Here is a 15,723-nt window from a genome sequence, read left to right on the forward strand (position 1 = left end):
GTTGGCACGGTCTTCTGATAGCTCAGCTGATGGGCCACAATAATGGCCGCAGGGAGGTATTTCATATAACCAGAACGCCCCCTTTACAATGTGAACGTTAGCTAAACCAGTTTTGCAACCAGATCTCAGCAGACTACGCCCTGAACGATACGTTAGAAAATATTAAGTTTTCTTTCTTCATATTATTTGGTACAATGGCGTCTGCAGATGTGCAGGAAGATCTGACGTGCTCCATCTGCCTGAACATTTATACGGACCCTGTGACTCTGAACTGCGGACACAACTTCTGCCAGGAATGTATTAAGATACATCTGGACACCAAAGAGAGAAATGGTGAAGATCACAGCTGTCCCCACTGCAGGAAGACATTTCAGGACAGACCTGAACTGCAGAAGAATACAAATCTCTGTAACATTGCTGAAAAGGTGAAATCCTCGGATGGTCAGGAGAACAAAAAATGCTCCAACCATAAAAAGAACCTGGAATATTACTGCACATGGGACTCCACCTGTATCTGTAAGCTTTGTAGAATTGATGGAATACACGGAGAACACGAGGTGGAGACACTGGAGGAGGCCTCTGAGAGGAAGAAGAGACAACTAAGACATGATATGAAGAAACTGACAGACGCGAGAGAGAGGATTAACGATAGAGTCCGGGCCCTAAACCAACACAAGGCAACGGCTACTAAACACACCGCTGAAATGACAGAGAAAGTCTCTGAATTGTTTGCAGACATCAGGAAACATGTAGATGACCTGGAGAAGCGAGTCCGACGCGAGATCTCCAGGCAGGAAGAGCAGATCGACATCTCGGATCTCCTCCATAAGCTGGAAGTACAGAAGGGAGAACTCTCCAAGAAGATTGGACGCTTGGAGGAGCTGATCACGGCCGATCCACTAACTGTCATTCAGGACCAAGAATCCGATACACAAACTGAATACAACCTGGATCTATGCTATTACAAGGAGCGTGAACCAGATAAATTTATCATTTCAATGATGTTACATAAAGGATTATCAGAAATCAAACAATTGAAGGAGGTTCTTTTCCCTTTGCCCTCAGAGGGTACAAAGATAACTCTTTATAAAAACACTGCGGGGGAATTTGTAGAAATATCTGATGATCGAAAAACTGCCAAATCCACGGATGTGAAGCAGATACGACCAAACCCTGCAAACATGTTTAAGTATGGTTGGGTTTTCAGCACACGTGAGTTTTCTTCAGGGAAACATTACTGGATGGTGGAGGGAAGCACATCGGGGTCTTGGGGGATAGGGATGTGTTACCCCAGTATAAGTAAAAACTATTTATCGATAGGAGGCGGCATGTCCTGGGGAATCCTGTGGTCCAAGGGTTCATATTCGGTGCCGCACAGGGATAAACACAAACCTTTGAATGACACGAATGCCTCTAACAGGTTGTTGGTGTATCTGGATTACGAGGCCGGGCAGCTCTCCTTCTATGAGCTTTATGACCCCCTCCGTCTTATTCACACCTTCACCACCAAATTCACCGAGCCCCTCCGTGCCGTAATCCAAGGGAGTAAGGATACCGAACACAGTCAGATTACGATGCTCCAGGACGACGCCTGGTGTAACCCCATGATAGGACCAATCACATCCGTATAGACATCACTCACATGAAAGATCCATATTGTACAGATGTGATTGGTCTGGAGCTGAAGAGAATTCATAATTATTGAACTCTGGTCGGGGATTATAGTTGAGGAATATTTTTTTTTATTTTTTTTTTTTTTTTTTTTTATAACAATAGATTTTAATTGAAAATGTCCACAATAATAGCAGCAAAGGATATACAACAGCATATATGTACTCAAACTGTAATACAGGGTATAGTCATAAGCAATGTAAAATCAGTTGAGGAATATTTTAATGTACAAAACATTATAGAATTATCTGAGCAAATCAAAACTATTATGTTCATCAATAATAATTATATAAATGTAGGGGAGAGATGGTGTAGGATCATTATATACATACGAAATTACTATATGCTCTATTATAGGTACAGGTGGGTGATTTCATATAATATAGATACATTACAGATACATTAATATCATTATGTCTTATGTTATGGTTTTATGTTGAACCTTTTTTTTTTTCTTTCATGTTTTATGTTAGAGTTTTATATAGAATGATCCCCATAGAGATGTGATGGCTATTGACAGATTTACATCTGATTGGAGGTCTTTGTGCCTCTAACACCAGCACACACCTCTGACATTCGTTCCTGGGGGAGCCAGTGATTGGCTAGGCTTATGTCCAATTACCACTGATCCCAGAACGAAAGGTCGATGTTGGGGGTGTCTGCCCGCACTGATAGTGTGCTCAGGAATAATAATGTGTGGTAATGATATGGATCATGTACATAGAAGATTGTATGGTAGTTGAAATATCCAATCAGCATATAACAGTGATGGCGAACCTCGGCACCCCAGATGTTTTGGAACTACATTTCCCATGATGCTCATGCACTCTGCAGTGTAGATGAGTATCCTGGGAATTGTAGTTCCAAAACATCTGGAGTGCCAAGGTTCACCATCACTGGCATATAGTCTGATTAGATTAGTACAGTTATGGGAGGTGTAGTATACATGATGGGTATATACTATATACTTGGAACAATGTATCTTTATCTCATGTAATAAAATATATTTCTGTGTCACACATATGAGTACTCAGCTTTATTTTATAACTATTATAGGAAATTAATGATTTTATAATGGAATGTCTGTAATGGGGGGGGGGGGGGGGGGTTCTGCTCTCCTCATTGGCTGGTGTGATTGGAGGATTCAATGCTGATCTCTGGTTCATTCACCTACACCATGAGGAGTGATATGTATATAGTGCAGGATTCATCTTCACACAGATTATTGGGGGGACACCTTCCAGAACAAAAGTCAGGAAATTAAAAATCCATCACTCCATTACTCAATCCATAAATGTGCCACTTCCCTCCCCTCCCCCACTCCGCTCCGGTGTGTACTATATAATGCCATGAGTATATAGTGTATCTGATTAATTTGGAGGGAAATATTGTGTAACATTATAATCAGGTTATAGGTGACTTACACATTTTTCCTCTTTTACACATAATAAATGGTCATTAATTTAGTAATGGCAGAGCAAGCTAGACCACAAGGCAAACTAGGCAGGAGCCTAGGGCCCAATGCATGTCCAGAGGGTCCATCTACAACCCCCTGCAGTAAATTTAGAGGGATCACATAACCGGTCACAGATATGGACTCATCTGTCAGCTCACATGGGAGGAGAGGCCGTTGGGGCCCATTCACACTAGGACCTGTATGTGAATGCTGTGCATTTCCTGTGCGATTCACATGCTGTACTGTGTAGTGCGATTTCAGTCCATTCATTTTTTTTTTTAAACGGGCTGAAATCACACCGCACGAATCGCAGGGCACTTTTTGTACTTTTGTGCTATCCAACTGCGACTTGCGTTTGGGGGTGTCATTAACTTTGCACTGCAGAGTGCAAAGGGTAACGGGATTTGAACGCGGTGCAGGAAACGTAAACGGAACATGGGTTTCCTGCACCACATTCTACTGTGAAGTGGCCCTTAGTGTCTGATGGGACCATACTGGCAGAAAGTAGACAGGGCGAGTTCTGTGTCTAGTGCAATTCCTATTGATGTGAATGGAATGGATGCAGTGACGTCCAACACTACGAAGAGCCGCAAAAATGAAGTTCAATGCGTGCGTCAAATTGTTTTCCGAGCATGCGTCGGAATTGCTGCAGACGATCGGAATTTACAACCAAAAGCTCTCATCGGTCTTTTGCTGGTGGAATTTCCAATCATGTGTACGCAGCATTACAGACACATACAAACCTCAGCACAATAGTTAAAAAAAAAAAAAAAAATTAAATTCTTCCATTCTATATATTTTCTACTCACAGCCCACCCTCAGGAGTACATAATGTACACAGGGTGTAGTGGTCAGGAGTATGTCATATTAAGCCCAGTATACAGAGTGCAGCGATGAGGGGTATGAAACGTACAACACAATGTATATAGTGCTGGACTAAGGAGTGTGTATTAAAGAGAGTGCAGGGCTCAGGAGTGTGTGTGTATTACAGAGACTGTAGAATAGAATCAAAAATGATCCCCTCCCAATATAAATTCTCCCAGCTCGCTAAACCCCCCCCCCCCCCCCCCAAAGCCCATATGGGCAAACAGTAAAGATTTATCCCCAGGAGCCCAAATTCTACTCCAGTACAGGAACCACAACCCTAAATCCCACCTCAGTTAAGACACCACCTTTTACAGCCTTTCCCCTGAGTACCCCATCCATAGCAGAGACCCTCCCCTATATAAAATATTTGCCCCCTCCCTTACCAGATGCAGTGGTGGTTCATAGTGAGGGAAGCCCCTCCCATTGGCTGTGTCATGTGACAGGAGCCAATAAGAGTCTTCCCATGCTCTGAACTGCCTCTGTTGGGGGGGTTGGGGCAGAAGCAGCACTGTGGTGTAAATATGTACTTTATCTCCATAATATACATATAGAAAAAACATTGTATGGCAGCCGCCCAACATTTTTCTTTTTTGTAGCTGGGGGCCCTACAGCACATGCCTCGAACGAACGCACCCGCCCCCCCCCCACCCCAGGAATGCCACTGGGTGCAGCAGATACTTTTTTTTAATAATGACAGGGCGATTTCAGTAGATGGATGCCAGTGCGGGGGTGGCGGGGGGGGGGGGGGGGGGTGGGTATTTGTAAGGTAACTTCCTAACTTACCATTATAAGGCTTATAGACGTTAGTGTTTCCTGAGCCGTATTACCAGTTCACCGACTCCAATGTCTGATCCTCTCAGCACCTCCTCTATCCCCTCCTTAGTCCAGCTATACACATCACTGGGTATCCCCCATCCCTATCACAAATCCCATAGGGCAGGGGTGTCCAAACTTTTTTCAAAGAGGGGCAGATTTGATGAAGTGAACATGTGCGAGGACCGACTATTTTGTCTGACGTTATTTGAACCATTAAAATTCAGTCTACGTGTGTTCGTCCGAGCGCCAATACACAGCCCAACAAGAATTCTCTTGCCTTTGTGGCTGTGTGTGGTGAAGAGTTGAGCTTGGGCCTGTTATTTGGATACACCGGATTTATCGGCTTATACCACGCACCTTCACCTTAAGAGGGAAGTTTTTAGGAAAAAAAACTAAAATTTTAAATAAAGAAAAAGGACTGTGAGGCAAAGTAAGGGTCTGTGTCCATCAATGCAGCCTAATCATTGCCCATCTGCAGCCCCACCACTGCCGCAAACGCAGCGGCCCCACCACTGCCGCAAACGCAGCGGCCCCACCACTGCCGCAAAGGGTCAGTAGGGATGTAGAGGTCAGTAGTAACAGGGTTCAAGGGTCAGTAGAAACGTAGAGTACAAGGGTCAGTAGTGATGTAGAGGTCAATAGTAACGTAGAGTACAAGGGTCAGTAGTGATGTAGAGGTCAGTAGTAACGTAGAGTACAAGGGTCAGTAGTGATGTAGAGGTCAATAGTAACGTAGAGTACAAGGGTCAGTAGTGATGTAGAGGTCAGTAGAAACGTAGAGTACAAGGGTCAGTAGTGATGTAGAGGTCAGTAGTAACGTAGAGTACAAGGGTCAGTAGTGATGTAGAGGTCAATAGTAACGTAGAGTACAAGGGTCAGTAGTGATGTAGAGGTCAGTAGAAACGTAGAGTACAAGGGTCAGTAGTGATGTAGAGGTCAGTAGTAACGTAGAGTACAAGGGTCAGTAGTGATGTAGAGGTCAGTAGTAACAGGGTACAAGGGTCAGTAGAAACGTAGAGTACAAGGGTCAGTAGTGATGTAGAGGTCAATAGTAACGTAGAGTACAAGGGTCAGTAGTGATGTAGAGGTCAGTAGAAATGTAGAGTACAAGGGTCAGTAGTGATGTAAAGGTCAGTAGAAATGTAGAGTACAAGGGTCAGTAGTGATGTAGAGGTCAGTAGAAATGTAGAGTACAAGGGTCAGTAGTGATGTAGAGGTCAATAGTAACGTAGAGTACAAGGGTCAGTAGTGATGTAGAGGTCAGTAGTAACGTAGAGTACAAGGGTCAGTAGTGATGTAGAGGTCAATAGTAACGTAGAGTACAAGGGTCAGTAGTGATGTAGAGGTCAGTAGAAACGTAGAGTACAAGGGTCAGTAGTGATGTAGAGGTCAGTAGTAACGTAGAGTACAAGGGTCAGTAGTGATGTAGAGGTCAGTAGTAACAGGGTACAAGGGTCAGTAGAAATGTAGAGTACAAGGGTCAGTAGTGATGTAGAGGTCAATAGTAACGTAGAGTACAAGGGTCAGTAGTGATGTAGAGGTCAGTAGAAATGTAGAGTACAAGGGTCAGTAGTGATGTAAAGGTCAGTAGAAATGTAGAGTACAAGGGTCAGTAGTGATGTAGAGGTCAGTAGAAATGTAGAGTACAAGGGTCAGTAGTGATGTAGAGGTCAGTAGAAACGTAGAGTACAAGGGTCAGTAGTGATGTAGAGGTCAGTAGTAACGTAGAGTACAAGGGTCAGTAGTGATGTAGAGGTCAGTAGTAACAGGGTACAAGGGTCAGTAGAAACGTAGAGTACAAGGGTCAGTAGTGATGTAGAGGTCAATAGTAACGTAGAGTACAAGGGTCAGTAGTGATGTAGAGGTCAGTAGAAATGTAGAGTACAAGGGTCAGTAGTGATGTAAAGGTCAGTAGAAATGTAGAGTACAAGGGTCAGTAGTGATGTAGAGGTCAGTAGAAATGTAGAGTACAAGGGTCAGTAGTGATGTAGAGGTCAATAGTAACGTAGAGTACAAGGGTCAGTAGTGATGTAGAGGTCAGTAGTAACGTAGAGTACAAGGGTCAGTAGTGATGTAGAGGTCAATAGTAACGTAGAGTACAAGGGTCAGTAGTGATGTAGAGGTCAGTAGAAACGTAGAGTACAAGGGTCAGTAGTGATGTAGAGGTCAGTAGTAACGTAGAGTACAAGGGTCAGTAGTGATGTAGAGGTCAGTAGTAACAGGGTACAAGGGTCAGTAGAAATGTAGAGTACAAGGGTCAGTAGTGATGTAGAGGTCAATAGTAACGTAGAGTACAAGGGTCAGTAGTGATGTAGAGGTCAGTAGAAATGTAGAGTACAAGGGTCAGTAGTGATGTAAAGGTCAGTAGAAATGTAGAGTACAAGGGTCAGTAGTGATGTAGAGGTCAGTAGAAATGTAGAGTACAAGGGTCAGTAGTGATGTAGAGGTCAATAGTAACGTAGAGTACAAGGGTCAGTAGTGATGTAGAGGTCAGTAGTAACAGGGTACAAGGGTCAGTAGAAACGTAGAGTACAAGGGTCAGTAGTGATGTAGAGGTCAGTAGTAACGTAGAGTACAAGGGTCAGTAGCGATGTAGAGGTCAGTAGTAACGTAGAGTACAAGGGTCAGTAGTGATGTAGAGGTCAGTAGTAACAGAGTACAAGGGTCAGTAGCGACGCAGTGTACAGAGTTCAGAAGAAGTGAAGCAGATTTCAGCGGTCAGCAATGGCGGCCTACAGAACTCTCCTGTGACAGTTGCACTCTAAATCTGGGCTAATACAGAACAAGCCATCATTATAGGAGATGAAAGTTTCTGCAACGGTCTACTAAACTGATGGGACCCAATGACGGAAGGAAAGTAGATGTCTGATATCTCACAATTAAACCGCCCCCTCTCCAATGTGAGCTTAGCAAGCCAGTTTTCAAATGAGTTCTCAGCCAACCACACCCTGTATGAAGCGTTACTAGTTTCATTTCTTCACATTTGATACAATGGCATCTGCAGGTATGCAAGAAAATCTTACGTGCTCCATCTGCCTGAGCATTTATACGGATCCTGTGACCCTGAATTGTGGACACAACTTCTGCCGGGGATGTATTAGCACAGACCTGGACAACAAAAAGGAAAATGGTGAAGATGACAGCTGTCCTCGGTGCAGGAAGAGATTTCGGGACAGACCTGAACTGCAGAAGAATACAGATCTCTCCAACATTGCTGAAAAGGTGAAATCCTCTGCTGTTCTGGAGAACAGAAAATGTTCCAAACATAACAGGATCCCTGAGTTATACTGCACAAAGGACTCCACCTTTATCTGTCTGCCCTGCATGGTAGAAGGAGAACATGGAGGACACAAGCTGGAGATGCTGGAGGTGGCTTCTGAGAAGAAGAAGAAGAAATTAAGAGATGATCTGCAGATAGTGAAAGCAGAGAGAGAGAAGATGGAGAGGAGAGTCCAGGATCTGCACCAACACAAGAGAATGACTGAGCAACACGCAGCTGAATTAGAGAAGAAGGTCACTACATTGTTTATGGAGATCAGGAAACGTGTAGATGATCTGGAGAACCGAGTGCGGAGTCAGCTCTCCGGGCAGGCAGAGCTGAAATCCATCTCCAGTCTGATCCAGGAGATGGAACTAAAGATCAGCAAGCTGACCAGGAAGATTGGACACCTAGAAGAGCTGAAAACGGCCGATCCAATAACTCTCCTAGAGGACCAGGAATCAGATAAAGATACTGAAGAGGACACGTGGCGACCCCAGTATGTGACGTGTGAACTGGATACATTTGTACTTTCAAGGATGTTACAGAAAGGAATATCGGACATAGAAAAAGTGAGGAACACTCTTTTCCCTGTGCTGCCGCACAGCACACATATAACGCTAAATACAAAAACTGCAGGCGATTATGTAGAAATATCCGATAAACAAAAAATTGCCAAATCAACTGATGTGAAGAAGAAACGAAGGAACACTGCTGACAGCTTTCTGAACGGTGTGGTTGTAAGCACACGTATGTTCTCTTCAGGGCAACATTACTGGGTGGTGGAGGGGAGTAAATCAGGGAATTGGATGGTGGGGATGTGTTACCCCAGTATGAGGAAAGAATGGGGAAGAATAGGAGAAAACGGCGAGTCCTGGGCAATCGAGTGGTCAGGTAATTCATATGAGGTGAAGCACAATTGTCAGACCAAATCTATGCATCACCAGATTTCCTCTAACAGGGTGTTGGTGTATCTGGATTATGAGGCCGGGCGGCTCTCCTTCTATGAGCCCTCTAACCCCCTCAATCTTCTCCACACCTTCACCACCAAATTCACCGAGCCCCTCCATGCCGCACTCCTAGTGAAAAAGAATACTGAACACAGTCAGATTAGGGTGTTCTAGGAGGCCGCCTGGTGTAACCCTATGTTAGGACCAATCGCATCCGTATAGACATCACTCACGTGCAAGATCCAGATTGTACAGATGTGATGGTTGTGGAGCTGCACAGAATTTATAACTAGAGATCTGTAGTCTGGGATTATAGTTGGGGAATATTTTTATGTATATACTGTACATATATTGTAGATTTAGCTGAGCCAACTAAAACCATTTTATTCATCAATACATATACGGTGTGGGGGGGGGGTATAGGATTCTTATCATAGAACTATATCTCTCTCTCTCTCATATTATATATATATATATATATATATATATATATATATATATCAAAAACTATATCTATATCTCTCTCTCTCTCTCTATATATATATATATATATATCTATCTATACACACACACATTTAAGGTAGAGGACTTTAAAGTGGAGGGCCACCCTGAAAACAAAAAAAATATTAAAAATTAAAAAAAAATATTAAAAAAAAAATATTAAAAAAAAAAAATGAAAAATTTTTATTTTTTTTTACTTACCAGAAATGCCTGTTGCTAGGCACTTTCTCCTAATCTTCCTCTTCCTCCTCCGCAGAGATCTTCCGTCTTCTGTCTTCGTCGCGGCGTCTTCTGGGTAATGAGTCGCGCTGTGTTCTGGGAACTGTGTGTTCCAGAACACAGCGCGTCCCATTCAGAAAGCGCTGCGGGACTCGCGCATCCGCAGTAGCTGCGGGACTCGCGCATGCGCAGTAGGAAACGGGCAGTGAAGCCGTAAGACTCCACTGCCTGTTTCCCTTACAAGGAATGGCAGCACCGGGACCCGAGAGCCGAGGGACGGGTCGGCCTCGGGCGGCCGACATCGCGGGCACCCTGGACAGGTGAGTGTGTTGATTAAGTCAGCAGCTGCAGTGTTTGCAGCTGCTGACTTTTTTTTTTTTTTTTTGTATAATCGGCCCTCCTCTTTAAAGCCACCTACACACTATCAGTTTTTCTGCTGAGTTTTTCCTTCAGATTTACCAAAACCATGTAGTAGAAGGGCCGGCCTGATTGCATACACATTGAAACTCCTGAGGTTTGACTTCATATTACATGATTTTGGTAAATCTGAAGGAAAGACTCGGCGGAAAAATTGATAGTGTGTATTATATAGATACTAAATTACTATATATTACAAGTTCAGGTGGATAATGTTGTATTAATATAGATATATTAGAGATACAATGCTATTAATACATAAGATAGCAAGGTTGAATAAAGACACCAGTCCATCCAGTTCAACCCCAGTGAGTGTGGGCGAGTGTCTACAATTGTACCCATCCCTGTATATTGTGTCTCATTAAGATGCCCCTCTGTTATATTATTTATTTATTTACCAATTGACTACTGGGCACTTAAACACCCTTCCTGCCCAGACCAATTTTCAGCTTTCGGTGCTCTCACACTTTGAATGACAATTACTCAGTCATGCAACACTGTACTCAAATGAATTTTTTGTCCTTTTTTTCCCACAAATAGAGCTTTCTTTTGGTGGTATTTGATCACCTCTGGGTTTTTTTTTTTTTTGCGCTATAAATGAAAAAAGACCGAAAATTTTGAAAAAAAAAAACGCATATTTCTTGGTTTCTGTGACAAAATTATGCAAATTATTAATTCTTCTTCATAAATTTTGGCCACAATTTATACGGCTACATATCTTTAGTAAAAATAACCCAAAATTAGTGGATATTATTTGGTCTTTGTGAAAGTTAGAGAGTCTACAAGCTGTGGTGCGAATCGCACAAAATTGATCACATCTGATGTACTGGTGGCCGATCTCAATTCTTGTGATCCGAACAAGTCAGGAAAGTACAAATACCCCCCAAATGACCCCTTTTTGGAAAGTAGACATTCCAAGGTATTTAGTAAGATGCATGGGGAGCTTTTTGATGTTGTCATTTTTTTCCCACAATTCTTTGCAAAATTAAGATTTTTTATTTTTTTTATTTCCACAAAATTGCCATTGTAATAGGTTATTTTTCTAACATGGCATGTGTATACCACAAATGACACCCCCCAAAAAATTCTGCTACTTCTCCTGAGTATTATGATACCACATGCGTGGGACTTTTTCACAGCCTGGCCACATAGAGAGGCCCAACATGCAGGGAGCGCCATCAGGTGTTCTAGGAGCATAAATTACACATCTAACTTGTTGACTACCTATTACACTTTTGAAGGCCCTGGAGCACCAGAACAATGACACGTAACACTGATGACACTTATACGTGGCACTGATGACAGATGGCACTTATACGTGGCACTGATGACAGATGGCACTTATACGTGGCACTGATGACAGATGGCACTTATACGTGGCACTGATGACAGATGGCACTTATACGTGGCACTGATGACAGATGGCACTTATACGTGGCACTGATGACAGATGGCACTTATACGTGGCACTGATGAGACGTGGCACTAATACATGGCACTGATGACAGATGGCACTGATATGTGGCACCGATGACGCATGACACTGATGACAGATGGCACTGATAAGTGGCATTGATGACACGTGACATTGACAGATGGCACATGACACTGATGACAAATGGCACTGATACGTGGCACTGATGACAGATGGCACTGGGGACAGATAGCACTAACAGGTGGCACTGGGGGCAGGTAGCACTGGGGAGGATGGCACTGGGGGCAGATGGCACTGGGGTGGATGGCACTTTTTTTTTCCACTTACAGCCGCTGCAGCCGTTCATCTCTCCCCTCTCACACGCTGTCTGTATGAGGAGGGAGAGCGGCACTGAGAGATGATCTCATATGTTTACATATGAGATCATCTCTCATTAGACAGGACGATCACGCTGTAAACGGCCGCTGTGATTGGCCGTTTACAGCGATCTGTGTTTGCCTGTCTCCGGGGGACACGGCAAACACAAAACTTCCCCGATGCGCACCCGTGGCGGCGCCCATTGCGAAAGTAAACACCAGGACGGCCTCCCGGACGAGAGTGCACGCTCTATAGCAGTCATTCGGCTATAGGGCGGGCGGGAAGCGGTTAAGGTACCCATATAGCGTCATCAATTTTACACATACATCGCACACTCACATCAGTCCCGACCCTGAAGGAGCCCGCAATCCAAGGTCCCCTCAACTCACATTCATATACTAGGGCCACGGTTTGACACGGTTCCCCACACACGGCTCATGTGTAAGGTAAAGCCTACAGGTTTGGAAATATCAGTTTTTTAAATGGATAGAAAACTGGCTAAAAGACAGAATTCAGAGAGTCGTGGTTAATGATTCATATGCCCTGGACACACCATAGGATTTTCCGACAACAAAATCCATGGGATTTTTTCCGATGGATGTTGGCTCAAACTTGTCTTGCATACACACGGTCACACCAAGTTGGTCGGAAATTCCAAATGTGAAGAACGCGGTGACGTACAAGACGTACGACGAGCCAATAAAAACGAAGTTCAATAGCCAGTGCGGCTCTTCTGCTTGATTCCGAGGCATGCGTGGCACTTTGCGCGTAGGAATTGTCTACACACCATCGGAATTTCTGACAACGGATTTTGTTGTCGGAAAATTTCAGAACCAGATCTCAAATTTTGTGTGATGGAAATTCTGATGGAAAAAGTCAGATGGAGCCTACATACGGTCAGAATTTCCGACAACAAGATCCGATCGCACATTTTCTGTCAGGAAAGTCCCATCGTGTGTACAGGGCATAACTCTGGATGGTCTGAGGTCATCAGTGGTGTACCCCAAGGTTCAGTGCTGGGACCCTTACTTTTTAATATCTTTATAAATGATATTGGGTCTGGGATCGAAAGTAACATTTCCGTCTTTGCAGATGACACCGAGCTATGCAGGGGAATAACCTCTTTACAGGACGTCTCCAATTTACAAGCCGACCTCAATGCTCTGTCTAATTGGGTGACTATGTGGCAGATGAGGTTTAATGTTGAGGAATGTAAAGTTCTGCACCTGGGGGCTAAGAATATGCATCATACATACGAGGGGGAGTACAACTGGGGGGATCCATAGTGGAGAAGGATCTGGGGGGGATCCATAGTGGAGAAGGATCTGGGGGGGATCCATAGTGGAGAAGGATCTGGGGGGGGATCCATAGTGGAGAAGATCTGGGGGGATCCATAGTGGAGGATCTGGGGGGATCCATAGTGGAGAAGGATCTGGGGGGATCCATAGTGGAGAAGGATCTGGGGGGATCCCTAGTGGAGAAGGATCTGGGGGATCCATAGTGGAGAAGGATCTGGGGGAGAACCATAGTGGAGAAGGATCTGGGGGAGATCCATAGTGGAGAAGGATCTGGGGGAGATCCATAGTGGAGAAGGATCTGGGGGAGATCCATAGTGGAGAAGGATCTGGGGGAGATCCATAGTGGAGAAGGATCTGGGGGAGATCCATAGTGGAGAAGGATCTGGGGGAGATCCATAGTGGAGAAGGATCTGGGGGAGATCCATAGTGGAGAAGGATCTGGGGGGAGATCCATAGTGGAGAAGGATCTGGGGGGAGATCCATAGTGGAGAAGGATCTGGGGGGAGATCCATAGTGGAGAAGGATCTGGGGGGAGATCCATAGTGGAGAAGGATCTGGGGGGATCCATAGTGGAGAAGGATCTGGGGGAGATCCATAGTGGAGAAGGATCTGGGGGGATCCATAGTGGAGAAGGATCTGGGGGAGATCCATAGTGGAGAAGGATCTGGGGGAGATCCATAGTGGAGAAGGATCTGGGGGAGATCCATAGTGGAGAAGGATCTGGGGGATCCATAGTGGAGAAGGATCTGGGGGATCCATAGTGGAGAAGGATCTGGGGGAGATCCAAAGTGGAGAAGGATCTGGGGGAGATCCATAGTGGAGAAGGATCTGGGGGAGATCCATAGTGGAGAAGGATCTGGGGGAGATCCATAGTGGAGAAGGATCTGGGGGAGATCCATAGTGGAGAAGGATCTGGGGGAGATCCATAGTGGAGAAGGATCTGGGGGGATCCATAGTGGAGAAGGATCTGGGGGATCCATAGTGGAGAAGGATCTGGGGGAGAACCATAGTGGAGAAGGATCTGGGGGAGATCCATAGTGGAGAAGGATCTGGGGGAGATCCATAGTGGAGAAGGATCTGGGGGAGATCCATAGTGGAGAAGGATCTGGGGGAGATCCATAGTGGAGAAGGATCTGGGGGGAGATCCATAGTGGAGAAGGATCTGGGGGGAGATCCATAGTGGAGAAGGATCTGGGGGGATCCATAGTGGAGAAGGATCTGGGGGAGATCCATAGTGGAGAAGGATCTGGGGGGATCCATAGTGGAGAAGGATCTGGGGGAGATCCATAGTGGAGAAGGATCTGGGGGAGATCCATAGTGGAGAAGGATCTGGGGGAGATCCATAGTGGAGAAGGATCTGGGGGGAGATCCATAGTGGAGAAGGATCTGGGGGGAGATCCATAGTGGAGAAGGATCTGGGGGGATCCATAGTGGAGAAGGATCTGGGGGAGATCCATAGTGGAGAAGGATCTGGGGGGATCCATAGTGGAGAAGGATCTGGGGGAGATCCATAGTGGAGAAGGATCTGGGGGAGATCCATAGTGGAGAAGGATCTGGGGGGGATCCATAGTGGAGAAGGATCTGGGGGATCCATAGTGGAGAAGGATCTGGGGGAGATCCAAAGTGGAGAAGGATCTGGGGGAGATCCATAGTGGAGAAGGATCTGGGGGAGATCCATAGTGGAGAAGGATCTGGGGGGATCCATAGTGGAGAAGGATCTGGGGGGATCCATAGTGGAGAAGGATCTGGGGGGATCCATAGTGGAGAAGGATCTGGGGGAGATCCATAGTGGAGAAGGATCCGGGGGGAGATCCATAGTGGAGAAGGATCTGGGGGAGATCCATAGTGGAGAAGGATCTGGGGGAGATCCATAGTGGAGAAGGATCCGGGGGGAGATCCATAGTGGAGAACGATCTGGGGGGATCCATAGTGGAGAACGATCTGGGGGAGATCCAAAGTGGAGAAGGATCTGGGGGAGATCCATAGTGGAGAAGGATCTGGGGGAGATCCATAGTGGAGAAGGATCTGGGGGAGATCCATAGTGGAGAAGGATCTGGGGGAGATCCATAGTGGAGAAGGATCTGGAGTGATCCATAGTTGAGAAGGATCTGGGGGTTTTGGTAAATCATAAGCTCAATAATAACATGCAATGCCAAGTGATTTCCAAAGGGAGCAAAGTGCTTTCTTGTAGAAGAGAAGTATGGACTCCAGAGAGAGAGATATCATCTATAAAAATCATTAGTAAGACCTCATCTGGAATATGCAGTTCAGTTTTGGGCTCCAGTTCTCAAAAAGGATATCGGGGAACTGGAGAAAGTGCAGAGAAGGGCAACCAAACTGATAAGAGGCATGGAGGAGCTCAGCTATGAGGAAAGATTAGAGGAACTGAATTTATTCTCTCTTGAGAAGAGGAGATTAATGGGGGACAAGATCTCCATGTAAATATACATAAGGGGGGGGGGGGATATAATCTCCAT

At 45.1% G+C, this 15,723-nt stretch overlaps 3 protein-coding genes across 3 annotated transcripts in view; 2 read left to right on the plus strand and 1 right to left on the minus strand.

Annotated features, from left to right (window-relative positions):
- The window catches only part of PRKCA (protein kinase C alpha), a gene marked incomplete in the record, with an annotated part of 355,905 nt that overhangs the window by 283,947 nt on the left and 56,235 nt on the right, over positions 1–15,723 (minus strand).
- LOC143936233 (tripartite motif-containing protein 60-like) lies at positions 116–1,755 on the plus strand. Its single transcript, XM_077460655.1, has one exon. The coding sequence runs from the start codon at positions 195–197 to the stop codon at positions 1,629–1,631; it is 1,437 nt and encodes a 478-aa protein (XP_077316781.1). The 5' UTR covers positions 116–194; the 3' UTR covers positions 1,632–1,755.
- Positions 7,764–9,471, plus strand: LOC143936236 (tripartite motif-containing protein 60-like). The gene has a single exon (XM_077460658.1). It carries the CDS (start codon positions 7,802–7,804, stop codon positions 9,191–9,193), a length of 1,392 nt encoding a protein of 463 aa, XP_077316784.1. The 5' UTR covers positions 7,764–7,801; the 3' UTR covers positions 9,194–9,471.

The sequence above is a fragment of the Lithobates pipiens genome, unplaced genomic scaffold, assembly GCF_037356315.1.
Source record: "Lithobates pipiens isolate NorthernLeopardFrog02 unplaced genomic scaffold, aLitPip1_a1.2 Scaffold_28, whole genome shotgun sequence".
Taxonomy (NCBI): domain Eukaryota; kingdom Metazoa; phylum Chordata; class Amphibia; order Anura; family Ranidae; genus Lithobates; species Lithobates pipiens.